General features: G+C 34.0%; 1 protein-coding gene across 9 annotated transcripts in view; it reads right to left on the bottom strand.

The window, feature by feature from the left end:
- The window catches only part of heph (polypyrimidine tract-binding protein 1 heph), a 117,597-nt gene that overhangs the window by 45,363 nt on the left and 48,652 nt on the right, over positions 1–23,582 (bottom strand). For 7 of the 9 annotated variants that reach the window (XM_089237435.1, XM_089237437.1, XM_089237434.1 and 4 more), the window contains one exon: positions 869–976. In XM_089237435.1, the coding sequence (XP_089093561.1) occupies positions 869–976 (108 nt within the window). Of the gene's footprint in view, positions 1–868; positions 977–8,962; positions 9,541–23,582 lie in introns of those variants that run through there. The other 2 variants (XM_089237440.1, XM_089237439.1) reach the window with 1 other exon arrangement.

Genomic DNA, 23,582 nt, shown 5'->3' on the forward strand with positions numbered 1-23,582 from the left:
ACCTAACTCTATTGGTTGGAAATTGCTATACATCTATATGACCAGAGTTAGTGTGTGGTAGACTAGTGCAGTCGAATCCTGTTATAATGAACTCCAAGAGACCAACCAGAGAGACCACTTCATTACAACAAAATTTCATTATAAAGGAATTCCAGTATTTTTTGCATTGTTCCTATGTAAACTTATCTGGGGGATTAGAAATGTGTTCATTAAAACGAGATTTTCGCTACATTGGTATTCGTTAAAACGGGATTCGACTGTAGTTTGAAGGTAGCGTTTTTCTTCTTTAGTTGGTTACTCACAGAATTGCCTTTTACAGCCATGGAAGATAACATGACTCATAAATTTTGCATTTCCTAAATACCTCACGATTTTCTCACAAGAAATGATTTTTTAGAATATTCTAAAAACAATAATTCTTTTAATACTATTACAAACAATAAGTGAATTCAGAAAATCATTGACTTGGAAATTTCAAAAGAATTTTGAACTGTACAGTAGAACTTGGATAATTCAAATTTTGGATAATTTGAACTTTAATTTAGATAGAAAACTCGAGAGAGTGTCAACATTTACGAACTCATGGGAAAAAAATCACCTTTGTATGAGCAAATTTAGTTTGGAAAATCCTACAAGAGAAGCCACACTTTGCTTTTCTTGATCAAGTTGTTGAACAATAAATTTTTTAGACTAATAAAAGATTAATTGAATAATTTGAATTTTTTCCACACAGTGTGACTTTGGACTTCCAATATACGCTCTCAACATAGATGAGTTGAATATTTTATGGCTATCTTCAATAAATACACTAATCTGTATTGCATAAATTCATATAGACTCAAACAGGAATAATTTTCAGATGACTCACTTTTTTTGCATCATTGTTGTTCTCATGATGATCAGATTCTGGGCTCATTGCCGTACCGTTGCTAACAGCATTGCTGTTGTTCTGGGAATTCAGCTCGTCTGAACCTCTCTGCAAGAAACAATTATGATGAATACTTCAATAAACGATTGAAATTCATGAAAGCATAAAAATTTAATAAGAATACAGGATAGCTTTCGATTTATTGAAATAATTCAAATAATTAAATTTTCAAGCTCATTAAACAAAAAATGTTGATCTAAGATAATTAAAAAAAGTTTCAAAACAAATGAGAAGCCACGGATTCAATTACATGAAATGTTAACTTCAATGCATTTTTTTTATAAAGCTTATATCGATTTCTGCGTGTAGGAAAGTAGCAATTTAGTTGTTTCTGAACGGGCATGCTGCATTTTACTTCAGCATGCGTGAAATCAAACCGAAAAGCTAAGAGGTTCGTGAAATTCTGATCTGGGTCCCAGGGATGCTTGGCGCCAGAGTGGGTCTTCCACTATGAAGGTTGCTGTCAAGGTCCATGGGTTCGAATCCAGCCAAAAAGACATCAGAAAAAGTTCTTTACCTATCGAGCCTGGGGCAACCACAGATAGCATCTTCATTTCCCACCCAACTACACTAGTTGGAAATTGTGAGTTGGTGTGCGGTAAAGTAGTAGGAATGTTTGCTACAAATGCATTGATGTCAGAAATGAACAACTCAGATTTTAGATATCTGAAAAAAAAGTTCAGTGCAACCCTGTTTATATGTCACACATTTATACATTGTCTGCCTTCAGTCGAAATTCACTCCTATATATTTTAAAGTTGAAAAATTTCAATTATTCACTATTGTTTGTGATTTATTGATCATGAACCTTTTCTTTGAAATCTATTGCATACCATAAAAAATTCAAAAAATATTTAAATACACGTGAACCATAGGAGGAGATAGACTTGGAAGTCTGGTGGGGCATGGTCATTATTGCTGGGGGGAGGGGCAAGATGATTATGTCAATTCGTATATACATTAGATCAGCCGACTCCACCTTTGACGATGACGTGAACGAGTATCTTGAAATGTTTTCACGTCTTTTTTTTTACATAATGGTCAGTTACACCATTTTAAATGGTCCAAAAGTGAAATCTTTTTCCTGTTTTTTTCAATTTTGTTTCTAATATTGTCTAACCTTGAAGATATTGCATCATAAAATTCAAATAAATCAAGAAACTTATTATTGCATTGCTGCAATTATTAACGTCTAAAAAGTTCAAAATGTAATGTTGTCACTGTGGAATTGCCCATTACGGTATTCCTCACATTAGCAAGCATGACTTAAAATTTGGGGACACACACCAGCTTTTTGAATGTTGCAATCAGGTCAATTCACCCATGCTGGGTAAAGCAAGGTTTAATAAGGATCACAGTAAATTTAAAAACAATATAAATTTATATTAAGTAGCAATCTATATTAATAAATAAGTAAATCAAATTAAAATGGTTATTCACTATTAGCAAATGTGTTTTGCCCAACAAGTTGATAATGAAAACTAAGCATTCATTCAGGGCTCTATTAATTATTTATTGTCAAACTGACAGAAATATTGATACTGATATATTTCACTTTTTTCTGCATGTTCACAGACTGAGGTAATATGCAGCAGCTTTTGTATTACAATGTGATGTTTTATCATGCAATTTCTTTCATTTTTTGTTCTGCTAAGTCTAATTTTACACATGATCAATGATTGCAAAAATTCTTCAAAGTATACTTATACAATATGTTTTCAAGAGTCTGTCCTCATTGGAGTTTACAAATTTACTTAAATTTCATAAAATTACTAGCCAAATCGTTCTAAAATAAGTTTTGGTCATGTGAACGCTGTGTTTGCATTCACAATTTTCAGTGAAAATTTAGTGGCAAGTGCAGTTAGGGGACAGAAAATTAAATAAGAAAGAAAGGTTTTTCGATTAACCCTGTATGATAAAAAACTGCAAATGATTTGTAACTTTCACAGAGTATCATACTAATTTTGTGCAATACTTGCATGCATTTTTGTGAGAATAGCATGTACATTCATGAAGATATAAGCGTTTTCCATAAAAACTAATTTTTATAAAATTCATTGAAAATCTGTCACTACACATGAAATAACATGTATAGAAATTTAGTTAGATAATTCTCTATTCAATGAGAATTTTATTAAATAATTTTCAATTGTGCGTGTGCACGATATTATAAAATTGTGCAAATAAATATTTTTATTTTATTTTTTCACAATTTGGTTGACAAATATATAGTGAAACTTATATGAAATTCCAGTTCAATGTTGTGATAATTCGAAAAGATATACCGTATATACTCGTGTATAAACCGAGTTTTTTTGTGGAAAAGTTCGTTCCCAAAGTGGGGGGAGGGGGGGGGGTTGGCTTATACTCGGGTCAGTTTTTTATGAGAAAAAAAAAAAAAAAAAAAAAAAAAAAATCGACCCCTGCAATCAGTAGCCATTTTTGTAACAGTGTTCGAGAAATCGGCATTATCGGTGTGAGATATGGTCAAACCCCACAGAACTGATAATGTCAAAGCCAAGGCAAAGAAATCGAAAACATCATTGGGTGCTGGTGACTAACGTTGATTGTAAAGCCTTAGATGTGAGCATTAACAAGCCTCTCAAAGATAGAGCAACTACAAAAAAGTGGTGCCTTGAAGAAACTTAACATTGGCCTGGTGTGCAAATGGATACATGAGGCGTGGAATTCTGTTTCCGCCGAAATTATGATCCGATCTTTCAAAAAGTGTTGCATCAGCAATGCGATGGACGGAACTGAAAATGATATCCTCTTTTAAAGTGACAATGGCGATGACAGCCCAGATGAGGGTTTTTTTTTGTTGAAGATGCCGCACACCCTATGATTAGCTGATGGATTACGATGAGCTTGGAGACGGATTAAAAAGTTTTAATCACATTTTCTATTGTAAATTTCCGTAAGCTATTCATTTTGCATGAAAATATAAGAATTTTTTTTCTCTGAAATGCACAGAGTTTTTAGGGTCGGCTTATACACAGGTTTTCAATTTATTGTGATTTTGGTGGTCCTGAAGTGGGGGGGGGGGGGGTCGGCTTATATACGAGTCGGCTTATACACGAGTATATACAGTATATATAATATGATATTGTGAGCTGTAATTTAAGTTACTGGCTGAGAGTACTTGGATAAGAGATTTTCCACAAATTGGTACTTCAATTATTTTATGTAATTTGATTACTTCAAAAACAAGCCCAAAGCTATATTCCATTGAGCAAGGACATGTGTCTGATGCTATAAGAGAAATGCTTGAACATAACACATGTATGATGTGAAAATGAAGAAATTAAATGAAATGATCAAAAGATAGAAAATGATCGTAATGCCAATTTGTGGAAAATCCCTTACCATCCAGGTACTCTGTGTCAGAAACGTAAATTACAGCTCATAATATCGCGCATATCTTTCGGAATTTTCAACACGTTCAACTGGAATTTTTATATAAGTTGCATTATATATCTGGCAACCAAATTATGAAAAAATGAATTTTTCTGTAAATTTCATAAAAAATTGATTGAAAACTCTGCATGTTATAAGCGAAAAACCGGTGATTAAAATTGGAATTTTTATACAAAACATTTATATCTTCATGAATATATGTGCAATTCTCACGAAAACGCACACAAGTAATGCAAAGTCAGTATAATATTTTTATGAGTTATACAGTATAAGTTACAAATCAGTTGCAGTCTATCATACAGGGCTGATCAAAAACTTTTTTTTTAGTTTTTGTTGGTCCTCTAAATGCCCTCCAGACTAAATTTTCACTGGAAATTTCAAGAACAAGCATGGGGGTTCATGTGACAAATTTCAAAACGATATTTACACCATTTTTGTAGAAATTCAAGAAAATGTTTGAGTTCCAAAACCCACAATCTTTTGGAAACAATGTATGTCCCATTAACTTATCTAATCAAACTGATATGCTTAGTTCTGTTATTTCCTATAGATCTAGATTTGTGGTAACACAAGCAAATATAAAGCTGGAACTATCTAAAAAAAACCTTTTAAAATGCAGACACAGAAAACATTTTAATCAACCAATTCAATCAACTCTTAGAGTCAAGATATTTCATCCTTTTTCAGAACCTGTGACTCGAATTTCAAAGCATACAAATAATACAGGGGAATACAATATTCATATTTCTGAAATTTAACACCTAAAGATTATCAAGATGTTATTCACACCATACATTAGGGATTGACAAATCTCAGGTGTCAGTCGATAGGGCGTACACCCCGCTTAACAAACAAATCTATACTGACACCAAAAATTTCATGTATGATAACAAAATCACATTTGAGGACAAAATTTTTGAATTTATTTTCGCACGTCAACTAACATAGAAACTAAATAAAAAATAAAACCTTTTTTCTCTTTGGAAAAAAATATGCTTAGCTATGAAACAATTTGGCTGCCAAAATTTTTCTTTGATTTAATAAGCCCTGATTATATTATACATACTTGATTATATTGCACACTGATATTACACATCAGGGAAGGTGAGTGAAACTCTCTTGATGAGAGCGGGCCACTTTATCGACAGTCCAACTACTTCAAACACCAACTTCAGCCATATCACTATACTGGAATTTCCTGCCATTAAAGAGTTTGAGTTGGAAATGAAGGCTACTCATTTTACCTGACAGCTTATAAAATTTGCCCAACTCTTGCAAGAAACACAGCGAATGTTGCCAATGAGTACGAGCACACGAATCGCGGAAAATGTCTTGTGTATTTTCATCTCCTCCGTGGTCACAACTCCACCCACACGCACATGTATGCTTACATATTCAACACTAAATATTTGCATACTTCTTTCAAGGCATTATTAGTGATACCTTTATTTAAGTAAGTAAAGTACCTTTGGTTAAGTACTTTTCGTGGAAATAGACACAATGTTCAAATTCTATTTTTGCACACGAGTGTAGATTTGATTTTAAATTGTATTTTCATTTAAATGAATATCAAAAAGTGGCACAGTGTTTCTTTTTCCACGTGTTTTTTTTTTCTTCAGAAAATTTCGATTTGCGGCGCACTTGAAATATTTTTTTTGAAAAAGTGGTCTCAATAATTTGATTAATATTATAATTAATAAACATTATGATAAAAAGATTGAAATTCCTAAAATAAAAATAATTAGATATCTGAGCATGACTTTATTGCAAAATATTTTCTTCTTTGCAACATCAAATTTCAGACAGGTATAATCTTAAGAGTATTCACATCTAGACACTCACAGTGTCAGGCACGGCAAACATTCTTTAACATAAAATCAATGAACATATTCATATCCATCAACATTTTTATGTTAAAGAATGTTGCCGTGTCACGGTGAGTGACTGTAGATGTGAATCCACCCTAAAGGTTCAAAACCCAAGGATTCTAGTTATGATCGGTTTTCAATTTTTATATTCTTTGTTACAAGAAAGAACTGGTTTCTCACAAATGTGAAGTAAAGAATGGAAGAAGTGCTGCCTTGTTCTTTTTTGCAGTTAGGTTATTTTCATCATTTTTATATATACCATAGTATTCAAAGACGAAAATAAAATTTCATTGAATCAAATCCCTCAACAAAGATTTTGGGAATTGTACATATCTAGTCAAAACCACAGCACAGTAAAAGCTCTATATAAGCATATGAGAAGCATTCTTCCAAGAAGATAATCCTGTAGGTAAGTAATTTTATTGCGATGGACAGTTTTCTCGAATGTTCAATAAATTAGTCTCATCTATGATTACTTTCAGCTGGCATTAATAGTTTCAAGGCTAGCACTTCTCTGTAGAAAATAGTGCATTGAATATTACTCAATTGTTTTATTTTTACATTTTGCAAATGGAACAAACTACACCTTCGGACATAGATGGAGCTACAACTATATTTATATTTGAAATTCAAGCAGGAATACTTAGACAAGTTATGACTGACATAATTATTGATGAAAATATCAATATTGTGTCTAATATCAATAAAATTAAATGTCAATATTAGATTTTTTTTTTGCTGAAAATAATTGAAAAAATAAAAATATTCAATGATATCTTTGCAAGCATACTTAGTGAATGCTAAAAGCTGGGCTTTATCGCTATTATCAGGAAATTCATTCAAATGAATTGAAAGAAAATGATCCACATATTACGAAAAAATTTTAAATATCATAGACTCATAATTATCAATTGAACTGGATTATTTGAAGCTTGTGTATGTTTTCTACATTTCACAATCCTTTAAGATTTACGAACTTTGTTAGTAATAATTAAAATTTCTAATTAGATTTTGCTACCATAAATCTTTATTTATTGTAAATAATAGATACAAAGCATATTCATTCTCGTAGACTAGATGGGCTAAATGGAAAAATTAGTGTACTCCAAAGTAATTTCGTAAATTGTTTAAAATTTTTAATTGTTTAAAATTTGAATAAGCAGAGCGCAAGAAATTAAGCATTTATTTAGCCGTGTTGCTCTAAAAAAGACATGAATTTTAAGGTATTTTATATATTTAGCTTTTTTCAGCATTGATAAATTAACATTCAATTTTTACTTTTGAGCTGTTAATGAACTTCTATAATTAACAGCAGAATGGCTCAAAGGGACAAATGTTTTGTTTCTTGGCAAGAATGATTTTTTACCCTTGCATTTCCGAGGGAAATGCCACGTGTGGAGAGGAAATATTACTGTGCATTCTTCAATAATGATAGAAAAGTATGTTGGCAAACAATATATAAAAATAAATATTACATATAAATGATTTTTTGTAGTATCCTAAACCTATGTAAATAATATAAATGTAGTGTGTGTTGTTTGAAGAGCAGCATCCCATATTTTTTTCAAGTATTCACAATATATTTTTTTTCATCTAGAAGCATTCAGGGACCTACCTCATTTGCTCATTACAACATTAGCCAGCATGCCGCCAAACTTGAGGGACACTATATTTTTTAACGTTAGAGTCTAACTTCAGCATACCAAGAAAAACTGGATCAAATTTCCCAGGATGTGATTTGAATTTCCTGGCATGCCGGCCAGTACGGCAGAGTATGGTATTACCTCTTAAAATTTTTCTCTGCTGGATATATCAAAAATAGCAAATTGGAGGGTTAAAGAACTACATTGTAAAACATATTGTAACATAAAAGTGACAAGATATTTGTTCAATCTCTGAGCACGCAAAACACAGTTTTTATTTAAGGCTGCGATAATTCTTTAAAAGCGCTGAGTAAGTACTTGATTTTCAATATCGTTATTAAATTCCTTTTGGATGAAAAAAATATTTGCTACAATTTTTTATTCTGATTGACGTGTTTATTCAGTATTCAACACTGATTAATAATAAATTGTGAATTAATTGTGAATGAATGTATCCTGTAATCAGGGATTACAGGATACATTCAGAAGACCAATATTAAGGGAATAATAACCATATAACAGGGGGGGGGGGGGGAGTCTGTCCAGAATTTTTTTTGTAGGGTCCTGTTTTGTGAAAGACTCAATTTTCTGAAAATAATTTTGTGGGATGCAGAATAATCTAGTTAATCACGAAAGAAATGAAATGCCGCATTTATAGTTTTTCATTCATTTTTTTATCTGAAGGGTCCATTTTCCAGATCTCAAAAACGGACCCTAATCTTGGCTGGACAGACCCCCTGATCATCCCCTTATTCCACTTCAATTTTTCCAGCATGCCGTGAATGGGCAAAATTGTAACATTCAAAAAGCTGGTGTCCTTCAATTTTTACGGCTTATTACTTGTATAATAGATATAAGGTCCTCAATTTAGGTTTGCACATTAATCGTTACAAAATTTTAACTTTGATGCGTTTGAACTTTTTCAGAAAGTAATTTAGTTTCCTCCGAAATTTTCCGCGGCGCACCTACGACCCTTTCGTTCCTGCCGCACACCGGTTGAAAACCATACCCCATAGGGATAAACAATGAGTCAATGGGTGTGTACCATAGTAAAAAAAAAAAATTCATCACCAAAAAAAAAAAAACCATAACAAAAAATGACTCACCATCGATACTTTTGTGTTCCTCACGATTTATTTTCCCACGAAATCCAATCACAGAAGAAACACACAGTAATGTACATGCAATAATATCACCCGCAAAAAAAAAACGTGAACTTTTTCTAATTCTTCACGGGCTAGGCCTAAAGTTCTGTCAAAAGTCTAACAACAACAACAGATGTCAGCCCAGAGCTAGAGACCAACCAGCCAACGGGCGATCTCAAACAACAGTAGGGGGGGAAAGAATCACGCAGACAAACACACACATACACACAGTAAAAGTCCTTTTTGTCGCTGCTTTGTAGTTATTCAATAATATATCTCTTTGGGATGGTCAAGAACAACGTCAAAAACAAATAAAGAAAAACGCTCCTATTTTTTCACATTTAAAAGGGGGGGAAAAAATAGATCTTTTCAAAAATGAGAGGGAAATTTTTAAAAAGGAAAAAAAAGGAGGGGAGAAAGAGAGAGGGGGGTAGAAGATAAAAAACGTCGAAAGCGAAAAAAGGGGAAAAAAGGCACAGGAAAAAAAAAGCCACGGGAACTGCTGTCGTCTATCTCCAGCGCCTAACAGAAGGGAAAGTGAAAATTGATGGCCGGGGAAGAACCTGGCGTAGAATGGTCGATCCACTATATTGGCGATATTGAAATGCGGCTTTTCACTACGAAACGCCATCGGACCGGCCATCGCCAAAAACAGCCAACTGCGGCAGGAATTCCGTGCGGGTGAATTTACAGAGGAAAAAAAACACAAGGGTCATTTCCATATCAAATATCACATAAATTAATGGGCGCTATCCAACTTTTAGGAATTGTGGTGCAGTGAAACGCCGTTTATACGACCTACAAGAAGCGTTTTAAAACGTCGTAAAAATTCGAAAAACGCACAACTCAAGCCTAGTTTTAAATTGGAGTAAACACGTTCAAATTCTCAAAAATGAATTTTATTTTTAGATTCTGCTTAAAAACTATATGAATACATGAATAGTTCGGGGGGAGAGGGGAATCATGAAATCAATCAAAATTCCTTTTAAATCAATACTTTTCATAACAAAGCCTCCACTTTAATCTTTAGAATTCTTGGTATTTTTTGAAGTTAAAAAAGAAGGTATGAAAAAAGATTTTATAATTCTTTTTATTACATCTTTCGATACATTAAAATTATTGCGTTTAGGCCTCTTCGCCGCTTTTCCATAAATTCTCAAAAACAGACAAACAAATAACGTATTTTAATAACTACTTTAGTAAGTGGTCATCAGCCTGCTGAATGCTTATGTACCTTAGCAATCATATCAATTATGTGACTGTTGACAATCACACTATAATTTATGGCTTTCGCGACGAAAATATTCATAAAAGATTATTGCACTGATTTTTTAATGACGCCGACAAAAAAAAAATATTGACAAAACTTTTTACCAAAATTCGGGAATCGGAGTGAAAACGTCATGAAATTTAAGTAGCGCGATGCACAAATGAAATGTAACATTAAAATATAGGAATGATCTACAACCGAAGCCAAACGTGGTACGAATGCGAAAGTCGTATAAATTTGCACTGTACCGCGACTTCCTGTGTATAATCCGCGGAATTTGACAACTGCGTATTATCTGCAGCTTTCTATTCCGAGAATAAAAAATTATTTGACAGTACTTTCGGCCTAGCCGGTGAAGTATTAGAAAAAGTTAGTTTTTTTTGCGGGTGATATTATTGCATTTACAGTACTGTGTGTGTTTCTTGGGATTGGATTTCGTGGGAAAATAAATCTCGAGGAACACAATATTTTTTTTTGCAAGGTGCAGTTCCCGTATGAGCAAAATAAAATCGACTTTTTAACACTTTACGATTAAGGACCTAGTATTGCGTCCAAATGCCTGTGGAATAAACTCAAACAAGCTCTGTTTTCTTTCCTCTCTCCTCATCGCCAGGTTTTGTTCTAACCCTAGGAAGGTTTTTTTTTTTTTTTTAACCTTTCACATTTCTAAATAATCATGTGATTTTCCCTCCACATATGATGTATCCTTCTACTATATACAGATAAGAGCAAAAGAGAACAAGGTAGACTGAGGGTGAAAAGAGAACTTTGCTTTGTATACCTGCTCTATCTTACCTCTATCCTCTCTCATATATACCTGTACTTATCTATTACACCGTTTTCCTTTTTCATTTGTTTTTTTTCTTCTTTTTTCCCCTCAACTTATTTCACTTTTTCTAACATGCAGTTAGGTTGGGACGAGGTCACCATATTTATCGCCCATTCCTCAAATAGAGGTCATCCAAATTTCTTGCCAACACCCTGTAAGCGAAGGCGTTAAACCAGGGTTGGCAGGTTACTGTCAAAACCTCAAGTATTGCTTTTCAATATAAAAATTCCAATTGGAAATACACACGTTAACTGCATGTAATGTTTAAAGTGACTAAGTTAATGTTATACAAAGAATAAATACTTAATGATTCCAAAATAATATTCCAACGCTCCACAGAATTATTTCGGACAATAGAAATGTTTTTCTTATAAAATATACAATTTGAATACAGCATAGCATAAAAGCTGAAGGAGAAATTATGAAATGATTTGTTATTTTCTCCAATTCAACATGATTCTTGACCTCCCAAAATTTCTTCAACTGTTTATATATACATATAGATACAAATATCTGTGCTCTTTTTATAACAGATAATTGCTTAAAAGTTCTTTTATGCCATATATGTAATACTGATTTGTTATTAATTATCTAGATAATGACTGATACTTAATACAATACCCCTATTGTGCTTAACATCAGAATATATACCTAGCAATCAAAATACTAAATTGTAGGACTAAAATATCCTATAATTTGGCCGTGGTATTTATGTGCTTAAGAGCAGAAATTATTTCTTTCATTGATTCTGAAATTATATCTCAACTCCTATAACTTATTCTTAATGCAAAAGTAAGAATTACTAAGTTTGACTATAATATGGTATATTAACTAGCATCTGTAATACAATGGTTTTCCAATTGAAGCTGTATCTTAGGCTGGGATTACAATATAAACGTTTAGTAAAAGTACTTATATAAAACTTGAAAAATACAACTAATAAGATTTACGTTACATGCGAGCAAATGAAAACGATCAGCTTATTGGTTGTATTTTTCAATTTTTGTAAAAGAGCTTGTCTAAAACTTCTACAGTGTAATGACAGACTAAGGCTGGGATTACACTATAAAAGTTTTCTAAAAGTTCTTTTATAAAATTTGAAAAAATTTCAACCAATAAGATTATCAGTTGCATATGCACAAATGTAACCTATGAGCTTTATTGGTTGGAATTCTCAAGTTTTATAAAAGGGATTTTATCAAACTTTTATAGTGTAATCCCAGCCTAAAACATGCAAAATAATGCTTTGGTTATCAAGTCCTGCCAGATCTGCTTTGATTGAAAATGCTCACAACCTAAGCTAAGAAATTTTTAGGAGAGAATAAATTAGTTTAAATAGTGCAGAGCTGCATGAGAATTTTTAATGTCCAATGAAATTTTAGGCAGATCAGAAAATTTAAAATATCAAAATAGAACATGTTTCATACTAAGTAAATGTTTCAATTTAAAATATGAAAATACTTTCATGCACATAAAAGTTTTTTTTTTTTGTTTTTTTTCGTTATTCAACATCAGGTTAAAAAACTATTTGACAATACTGACAATAAGTTTTTGACTGTTTTTATACCGAGTTAGTTTCTGAGGTTAAAAACCTCACAAAGTAGCTAGTAAATAAACCCTGATTCCCTATTGCATATTTTGAGAGAATGAACTACTATATTTTGCTTAGCAAATCTAGCACAGGTAACCAGTAGTTTAGATAAAATAGACCACAAAATTACATATATGTTTTAGACTCATTGTGTTGAAAAATTCAAAATTGCAAATTATAATTAATATTTTGTTTTAATTATAATAAATTGGTGTTGAAAAAAATGAAATATTTTCATATACAAAAAAGTTTCTCATGTTGTTAGCCTATTGTGTTCAAAATAATATGCAAAAGCATACATTTATATTTTTGTCAGTATTCGACAGTTGTTGATGCTTGTTTTTGACGTGACAAACTGGTTTTCGACATCAAAAACCCAACCCTGGGTTAAACCCTAATTATACACAGATGCGGAATATATGCAGAATGTTTTTCATTCCTGGAATTATTCCAATATTAAGTGCTGCACGGTATATCTACCGCACTTTTCCCGGATGCAATTTAATATCAACCAGAATTAGCAGGGTTTTGGACATCTAATAAATGTGTTCCGTTTATTAACCATACTGTCAAAAACATCTATTTGAAGATGCAGTGTTTTCTTTATCTTGTGGTCCGGAGACACATCCTGCTATCATTTTCATTTACTTCCATATCATGATGCCATATTCAGTGATGCAAAATTGTGTTCCTTATTGCAGCCTGAGGATTATCCTCGATGTGTGGAATTCACATGCTAGTGCTTGGACAAATGCAATAAGAACCTGGCATTTCCAACCTTCATTGTGTTCACGGATGAGGCCATGTTTTTCTCGTGAAGATCTCTAATCAGCACAATGTTCATGTGTGGAGCCACGGCAATCAACAAAGTACTCATCCACATGCTTCCCAACAACAGTTCCTCACAAATATACAGGAGGGTACTATTGATGATTACTTAATCGGGCCATACTGGAAGAGGAGCTGCCAGAATTACTCAACATTGTTCCCACATATGTATGACGTACAATGTGGTTGCAGCATGATGGAAACCCCCAGGTACTTTTGTAAGGGTTTGACAATCAACGTGTCACCGTTGGGAAGTGAATAATTGGATGGCAAGGCCGCAGTGGGAAGGGGGATTTGCCCCCCCCCCCCCCCCCGATATGTGAGAAAATGACCAAAAAAAGGGAAAATATAAAAAGATTAGCCAAATCTATTCTATCACTTTGCCCCCCCCCCCAACGAAATTTCTGGCTACGGCCTGGTGGATGGTAAGAACTTGGAGCACTTGTGAAACTTAACGTGTACACGTGTTGTTCTCATGTAAGTATCGCTGAATAAGTTTTCGCACCTATTATTTTTTGGCTTGTCATTTCTGTATTTTTTTTGTCAATTCTGTATTTATCCTTCAGCTATCAGGTTGGGATTTCCGGTCATACATTCCTATGTGATTCTGTTTAGTTTTTGTGTTTTTCTACCTCCCCTAAAAGTTTTTACATCAAGTTTTCAATCATCCTGTCTATAACTGTATATATAATTATAAAAAAACAATTTGTATTTTATGGGGGGGGAGCACTGTGTGCGGTGCATTGACTAATTTTTACTGGGGGGGGGGAGGGGTTCGTGGCATCAAAAACGTTGGGGAACAATGTCATATTCCAGAGACATAACTTTTTTTATGAGGGGATGGAAACGTGATTTTGCCACTCCCCATCACTACAAAAATTTTAAATAGTCCTTATGTTTCTGCCTCGGTAAGTTCTTCATCCCCCCCCCCCCATCTTCAGTTGCGGCCCTGCATAACACACACACATTAAAAAATTTGATGTCAATTGTACTACTGTATTTATAACTAAAAAAATAATTGAAAAACAAAGTTGTAGCAGTTATCTGCTGACATGATTTTCAGCTTAAAACCACCAAGTTTGTAAAATAGCTAATGAAGAAAAAAATTTAATGAGACAGTTTTTAATGTTTTTTTTTTTTATTCCTTGGACAATGAAGGAATCAAGAATCCTTCCCCCTTTATTTAATTCTGCTGTGGGAGAAATGAGTGGAAACACTGGAAAAAAAAATTAAAAGATGTGATTATGCTACAGGAAACATAACAGCAATATAGGGCGAGGCCTAGACAACAAAAGGTGTCTGTTTATGCCAAACGAACAGCAGCGATATTGTCACATTAACGCCTTACATTCAGAGTTAACTCTCACAATACAATCTATTTTTAACCCTGCTAGAAAGATTTAAGCTGAAAAAGGCCTACACACACACGTCACCAAAACCAAATCAACAAAGATATGTCTGTCAAAAACAAAAAATCCATTCAGAGGGGCAAAATATTGGTGTGTGTACGCACGCACGCACACCAAACGCTTCTCATGATTATAATCAATCGCGCCCTTCTCACTAACATATGGAACTGCTGCAATAGTGCCATTAGAGGCAATGACGCAACAAAGCGCGCCAGTTGATACCACATAGCCACGGAACCGCTTCTTTTAATAATGAGAAGGAAAAAAAAAAAACAAGGACGAATCAATCTAGTGACACCCACACGTCCGCTAATCACGGACAAGATTTGCACGCGTAGAGGTCTGCTGGTTGAAATAAGTTGTTCCAGGTAGTCGTCTTTCAGATAACCATAACCAGCAACGTGGAGAAAAAAATATATCATTTTTGAAGAAAACTGCCAATAAAAATGGCACGGCCCGCCGCCGTGTCTAAATGAAGCTATATAAGCAGGCGGTAGAGATGAAAGAAATCGAACTTATCGCAATCGATAAACAGTGGTCTACGCAGGGCAGGGGCCAAAAGGGGGGAGCACCTCAAAAAGTGGAGAAACTCGGATTTTCAATCATCGAAGGCCATCGATATCTCGGCAAAGTTTTGTCCCAATGCCAAAAAGGGGGTAGAATATCTTTAAATATAATCGGGAAAGCCCGAAGGCACAAATTTTACTAATAAGGATTTTATGAGACACCGTAGTAAGTTGCATGGCTGTATACTGTATAGCTCTCTGCGTTTTCAAGTTATTCCCGGTCGATTGGGTCTCCCCTCGCAATAAAAGCTAAAATGTAGTACCCACGCTAAATGCCTTAAGTTAATAATTTAAACAATCTGAGAGTGGAATTCGTATCCTACTCAACCAGTTCCATTCATAATCTTTTTCCAGAAAACTACATTCTTTACATAAGGCCACTGAAATGAGGGTACAAAATAAAACAAACAACCTGTAAAGTAATCAAAGGCGATTCAGACAGACTTCAAGGAATTGCAAAAAAAAAAGTACTTCATAAATGCGGTTTAATGAGCTTCACAATGCTGCTATTAAAATTGAAAAATCAATTACATTAGATTTTCTTTTGTTCACAAATAAAAAATAAAGTTTTCCATTTTTTTAATTACTTGCAAAATTCAAGTCGTACAGGTTTATTACACAGATATTTAATGAGATTTTAAATAAGGATTTCCAGATGGAAATATCTGACTTTCTTCAGTATTAGTAAAAAAACCGTAACAGAATTCAAGAAATGAGTTCATATAAGCCAGAATTGGAGGAACTTGAAAAAAACACATGAATCCTGAAAATTTATTTTAATGCAATATATATAGGCTATACTGCATTTAATGAACTCAAACTATTCCGTGAATGTTCATAGAAAATGATTTCGAAGAGTCATCAAAAAAAAAAGGGGGGGGGGGGGCAGGAGAAAAAGATCCGAGAATTCTTCTCAAATTAGAATGTCGGATAGTTCGGATGAAGAGAAAGAAGCCATTTGTATTATGGTTCGCTGTTGAAAGAATTTTCTCCCTTCGTTCGAAAAAAACAAAAAACTATTATAATTTCCGGTCTTTCTCCCCTAGTCTTTTATTTTCATTATGACTGGAAAAGAGTAAAAAAAATAGATAAAAGGCAGCGTTTATCCACCCACGCTCCTGGAAAAATTCGATTGAGCCAATGAGAAATACGGAAATGGAGAAGCATTAGAGTCGTTTGTCAGAAAGAACGAAAAAAAAAAGTATGCAAGAAAAACAAAGAAAAAAAAGCAGTAAAATGAAATAAAACGCACTTGCGAAGCTTCCAGAAACGACATCTTGATTGGTGGTTTCCAAAAAAGACGATCTGGCTAATTAAAATTTATCCGAAGGAAAAAAAATGTCAGGCAAAGTTTCCTATGCTTCCATTATGAAGGCTCCAGAATCATACGAGGACAACATACAACGGCATTAGTAATCACGATTTTAGCACTACACACAAAGCTTTGAGACATGTGAGGGCTTGTCGGGCAAATATGAATTTTTTGGGGTCCCCTATATATAGTGTTCCTTGAGACAAGGGCGAAGGGAGAGAATAGGAACTTGTGGTTATAATACAAAAGGCATCGAATTTAGCGGCCCTGGACACATAATTCCGTTTGCCCCATGCAGCAACGAATAGTCACTTATACCTCAAGTACAGTGACTCTCAATAAGGAACACCTATGGGTCGACTTTTTGTCCCTTAAATATAGAATTCTTATTCAAAGGGACACGGATCAGGAAATCTCCTTTACGCCGGGATTACACTATAAAAGTTTTATAAAACATGAAAAATTCAACCAATACCCTTATTTGTTGCATTTGCTCGATTGTAACCTATGAGCTTTATTGGTTTTTTTTTTTTTTTTCAAGATATATAAAAGGTATTTTATCCAGAGTTGTGAAAAACCCGGGTTTTTATTTAAAAAACAGCCTGGGCTGGTTTTTCTAAAGAACCCTTTTTTTTTTGGGGGGGGGGGGGAACCCAGGTTTTATTTAGGGAAATTTTAATTTCCTTTTTCCACAAAATCTAATTTAAACATGTACATCCTTTATGTGTACACACACATCTTACATCTAAATATACTTTTTTGGTGCATGTTAAACTATGTATTTGATTTATAAAATTGACCATACAATAAGGGGAATAATTGTTCACTTAAAACAATTATTGTTGTTTTAAGTACAAATTGTAAAAGTATTGTTTTGTACCCCCACCGTAGCCGGCGGGGGGGGGGGGCAAAATGAGAGGAAAATTGAATTTACTTTTTACACAACTTCAAAATATCTAATTTGATCGTGTGTGTGTACATCTTGTATTATGTCTATAAATACTGTATAAATTTTTGGTGCATGTTAAACTATGTATTTGATCAATAAAACTGACCATACAATAAGGGAATAATTGTTCACACTCACTTCTGCATAATTGTAACTGAACCTTGAGTTGTATGCAGAACTGTAGGAAGATTGTGCGAAAATAAATGAATTTGGACAATGAAAATTCTGATAAATCAGGATGGTACCCGAATTTTTTTCTCCCCAAATTTTCCAAACCCTGCAGAAAAGGTATCCAAAATTTTCCTGATCCATAAAAAATAAAACCTTTAGCTATATAACCAGAACCATAATTTTTTTTTTTTAATCGAACCCAAACGTTCAGGAGCTAAAGTCACGTGCTTCTCTTTTTCTTGAATTCCTCACTATTGAAGAATATCCCTGCTTCATTAAATTAAATTCTGAAATATTTTTAAAAGAGCAGTAATAATTGAAAAAATTATCTGGTTAAGAGGAGATAGCAGTCATTCTGAGGATTCATTACTTTGGAGGTGTTTACTTGTCCAAATTAGCCACATACATTTTTGGGAACTTGATTCAAGTTATGCTGTAATTTTATCATTAAATACAAATGTCTAACACTGTTATATTAATATCACTTTATACAAGACAACCTGTTATGTATAGCGACAGACCTACAGAATGTCTTCATCTGGCTGACGATTTTAACAGGCCAATTTTCAAGGTAGGGCTTTTATTATGAGCATCTTGAAAAATCAAGCCCAGGCTTATTTTCTAGTTATGTCTTAGTTTCGGAGAAAAACTATACTTTTTGTTCTGTTGCACTTGAAGATGTTCATTACCAATGTGCAATTCAAGAATTCCACAAAGTTATTTTCTTATCGCTATGAGATGTTATTTCTCTATTGATATTTCAATTATGAAAGTCTCATGTACCTGTATAAAACTTATAAAAAAGTAATGCAAACATGTAAATATTTTTTGAATCAAAATTCAGTTTACATACATTGGTTTACTTCTTCACAGAGGCTTCAATTTATATATAAATAAGCAATAATTTCTTTGGATATGTTTATCACATACTACATATCAGGTGTAATACATACTGGGTTTCTATCTATGGACCGACAAACTCAGAGGGTTGTTAGTAGACATCAAGAGGAACAAAAATTGCAGTGGAACATGATGTCGCAAATCACGTTTAGAGGGTGAAAATCACGAAAAACACATGCAGGTTTCGACGTCACGCTGGAACGGCAAAAAGTACAATAATAATTACAAAAAGGTTTATTTGATTAATTATTACAAGAGTTGCTGGAAGTGGTAACCGCTGATGTCATCGCACAGTCTACAACGACGTAAAAACGATTCCTGGACGCGCTCGAAGATACCAGGTATGCTTTTGATATATGCCGCAGCGACGACAATCCGCGCTAAGAGATCGTCCAGTGTCTCCACAGGCATCGCATAAACGAGTGATTTAAGGTGACCCCATAGGAATTGACCCACGGATTGACGAACGCATTCAGCGATCAACTGACATCCAACTTTCGTCTCCTCTGGACTCGGAGCTTGCATGCTTTTTTCGCAATTTTCACCCTCTCAACGTGGTTTGCGACACTATGTGCCATTGCGATTTTTGTTCCTCTTGATGCCTACTAACAGCCCTCTGAGTTTGTCGGTCCATTAACAGAACACCCTGTATATTACATATCTAAGTTCATGATTACATTTTCTGTTTGGGGTTTCTTGAACATTTTAATACGTGAATCTCGCACTAAATGCTCACGTAAAGAAAAGGTAGCCAAAAGAATTATATATAAAAAAAAGTATGTGATTCCAAGAAATTATCACATTTTTGCTCCCAAAAAATATTTTAAAAATACTTCGAACATACATATTCTAAACACTGCACTATGCAGCAATTTTTGGAATGCATAAACTAACCTTAAAATAAAATTTTAACCTGAAAGCAACACATTTTCTTCGAAAACAATTTTCTCTAAAAAACCCATTTTCTCCGGGAGGAGCAAATTTGTCAACCCAGCTTTTATCAAACTTTTATAGTGTAATACCGGTCTCAAATAAGTGTACCTTATTCACAGTATTCCTTGAAGAGAGGCTTGACTGTACATACACAGTCCTCAGTGTTCACGAACGTCTCTCCCAATGGGTCCTATATGATTGAAGTTCTATATCAATACACCATGAGCTATCCAGGAAATGAGAGACAGTACCCACAATCGCAATTGACACATCCCACACATGTATTGAACATTGACGTTCGCCTACAAGAGAGCTTGGTGCTGCAAGATTAGGGGATGATCGAATACTGTATTGGAAAACAACAGCTGGGGAAGTAGGTCAAAATAAATACAGTATCTCATTTTAAAAAGCCTACACCATGCCGGACAAGGATATCGTGGAGCCTTTTTGCGCTCAAATGAAAAACTATATTGTCTATCATATAATCCATCCTTTTCCAAGTTCTGTCACGCGTAAGTGCTCCAAAACGCATATCACTGGCTTTATTTTATTATTTTTTTTTTTTTTTTGTTCTCAAACATCCATTCACTCCTACAGCTCATGGAATACTTCACTGGCTGCCAAGTCCATCTAAACCAAGAACACTAAATCATGGAGTAGAGGAGAGAAAAGAGTGGGGGAAAAGCAGTATAATGTATCTGCTAGGAGTCCTAAAAATATCACATACCATCATCATCTCACTTTCTTCTTCCTCCCCCGCGTGACGACACTGATACAACAGTAAAGTATCGGTTGGGGTAGAGGGTTCGAATTCCGATGAAGTGAAAAAGAGCGGCCATGCTGACAGCTGCAAAAACAACAAAACTCATTTCTCAGGGATGTCTTTCTGAAACTTGTAACACCATTAGACAATAAATGTTCCGCTGAAAGGAAGAATAGGGAGGGATGAGTGGAGGTAAAAATGCACAATATTCATCGCCTGAACGAATACCTATAAATAGATCAAGACAGGGGACGGATAAGTACGTTTTATATATACAAGACAAATTTTGTTTGACTATCGGGTCCACAAAATGTAGAGGGATTTTTCGGGATGAACAAGTTGCAGAGTCGTTCTTTCACCAAAGCATCCATGCAGGTCAGTGACTGTCTGGAATTAAATCAACCAGACAAGATTATATAATCAGAAATATAAAAAAAAACCCGAAGCATTCAAAATCGGTAGAGTACCATAATAAAGGCCGTAAAGTGGGGACTGTTCAGCGATCGGACTTTCTGCCGGAATATCATCGAGCAGTTGTTTCTGAATTTAAAATTTCTCGATTAATTGGGAGAAAAATCACCGTCAAAGCATTTGAACGAACTAAAGGGGTGTCACGACCCCTGAAGTCGAAATTTCAAAAAATATTTTATTCGAATACAAATAAAATGCTAAAAATTTCGTGTCAATCGGTTAATTTGTTTTTCAATATAGAAGAAAGAAGTAATGAATTATAATGTAAATATGTATACAACAAAAAACACTTTGAACGTGGTCAAATTGCAGTTTTTAAGTTCATCCGTAAGATTAAAAAAAAAAAACCAGTACACCAAAAATTCTGAAATGTTGCAGAAATGTTTATTCGACATGTGTTAGTAAAATGAACCTTGAATATCAGACGATTCGTTAGAATTTTATGAATTTTTAAAGTTTGAAAAAATATATAAATTTGAAAAATCTAAATTCAATTAAAAAAAAAAATACTTCCCCTTATTCAATTGCTAAATCCGAGATTCATTTTAGTAACACGTCAAATAAACGTTTCTGCAAAATCTGGAGAAAACAACGTTCAGTGGTTTTTTTTTTTTGTATACATTTACGTTATAATTCATTACTTTTCTTTTATAGTGAAAGAACAAATTAACCGATTGAAAGGAAATTTTGAGCATTTTATTTGTATTCGAATGAAATATTTTTTGAAGTCATTTTTGAAAATTCGACTTCAGGGCTCGTGACACCCCTTAGTTACTTAATTAGCAGGCATCCCCCCGTATACTATTACTACGTGGAAAAAATATTTTCTCCAACTCAATACATAGAGCAAGTTGGATTATTTCAATTAGTTTTTATTCGCTCCATCGCATTTCGTCTGTAGCCATTACTTAGAATAACATTTCATGACTTAAACTCGACACAAAAAAAATACTATAGACTTTTCATAAACTTATTGGACCTATGAAAAAAAGGAACCGAATCTTCCAGCAGAACAAATTATTTGAAAACTGTAAACAGGATGCTTTTAAGAAAAAAATCCAAACGAAATTCTACAAAATGCATAAAAGAAACTTTTTCTGAAGACGGATATAGTAAAAGAAAATTATATACAAGATTCTTCGCCACTAACGCCATGTGTTTCATAGCCGAGGGGGGGGGGGGCAGTGAGAATTCTGTTTGGTTCATAGAGCAGATGCCGTTGTCCCATTTGTAAAAACAAACGCGGTTTCTCTTTTTTTGCACTCACTAAGGACATTCAGCAGCAGGCCTCTTCGTAGGAAAAAGGCCAGCACACGCCGCAGCCTAAAGATAGACATTGCTTTCCCATAAGCAAGGCAGACTTTGGCTGAAAATCCTAACTGCTGTTTTCCACACGGTAAACAATTTGTCTTGTCAAAAGCCCATGGTAAAAAAATAAGAATTGAAAAAACTGATGGGTCAGAGAGGAGGAAAAAAGATAAACACACCGTCTGTTTGAGTTAAAATATTTTCATATATGCTAGAAATGGAACAGAAAATGAAAAACATTGAGCCGCACCATTCATTCACTTGAGCATAAACCTTAACTCAAATTTAAGAATCGAATTCAAGAGGGAGAATAAAACAAGTTAATAGATCGCGACAATCGATGATAATGATCGTGATAAATTAAAAATCAGCAGATTTTCAATGTAGTATATGTACACCGTACATAAACATCCGTGACTACTGAATGAGCGTCGACTGTACAATGTACAATCGAAACTCTTTTTGCGAATTAATTTTCTGGTTCCAATTAATGTGGTGTTTCTTCAAACATTCTTTCTCATGTACGAACTTTCAATTTCACTACCTAAATTTCTAACGCCCGTACGCGTTCGTAAAAACGAGCGAAGACTTGGTAATTGGTTGCTTTAAGGGGTGTCACCACCCCTTAAGTCCGATTTTTCAGAAGACTGAAAATAGTCCATTTCAACGCAAACCGAATACAAAAAATTTCGTATCAATCCCTTAATTCTTCCAAATTTTGCATTTGAATGAAATATTTTCAAAGTGAATTTAAAAAAAAATCACATTTTGAAGCCTCAGATCGTGGATACCCCTTAAATAGAATAGTTTCAGATGAATTCGGCTATCATTTGGTTCCATTTCATACGAACTCTAATAGATTAATGGAACTGATACGCACGTGATGAAAATGCATGCATAAGAAGCTCCCATCCTTCCTCCATCCAGACTCATGAAGGCTAAAACCGTATCAAACTACTATCATAAACCAGGTACTGCGCTTATGACATCATTAAAAATGTGGTATAGAAAATGTTTCATTCATGATTTATTTTACCTGTTTTACGCTACACTTGTCCATCGTTCCACATCACATCTCTTACAATTAAAAGTATTCTATAAACGTTTCAAAGCAATCGACAGCCATATCAAAAATATGCTCAGAATTTCTGGACGACCGGTCTTCACCACTCAGTGGAAGACCGGTATTACACTATAAAATTTTATAAAAGGACTAATAAAATTTAACCAATGCAACCAATAAGCTTATCGGTTTCATTTGCTCGAACGTAAACGATAAGC

Source organism: Pholcus phalangioides, unplaced genomic scaffold (assembly GCF_987345545.1).
Source record: "Pholcus phalangioides strain wild (caught in Gottingen) unplaced genomic scaffold, Ppha-v1.0 ptg000010l_1, whole genome shotgun sequence".
In the NCBI taxonomy this organism is placed as follows: domain Eukaryota; kingdom Metazoa; phylum Arthropoda; class Arachnida; order Araneae; family Pholcidae; genus Pholcus; species Pholcus phalangioides.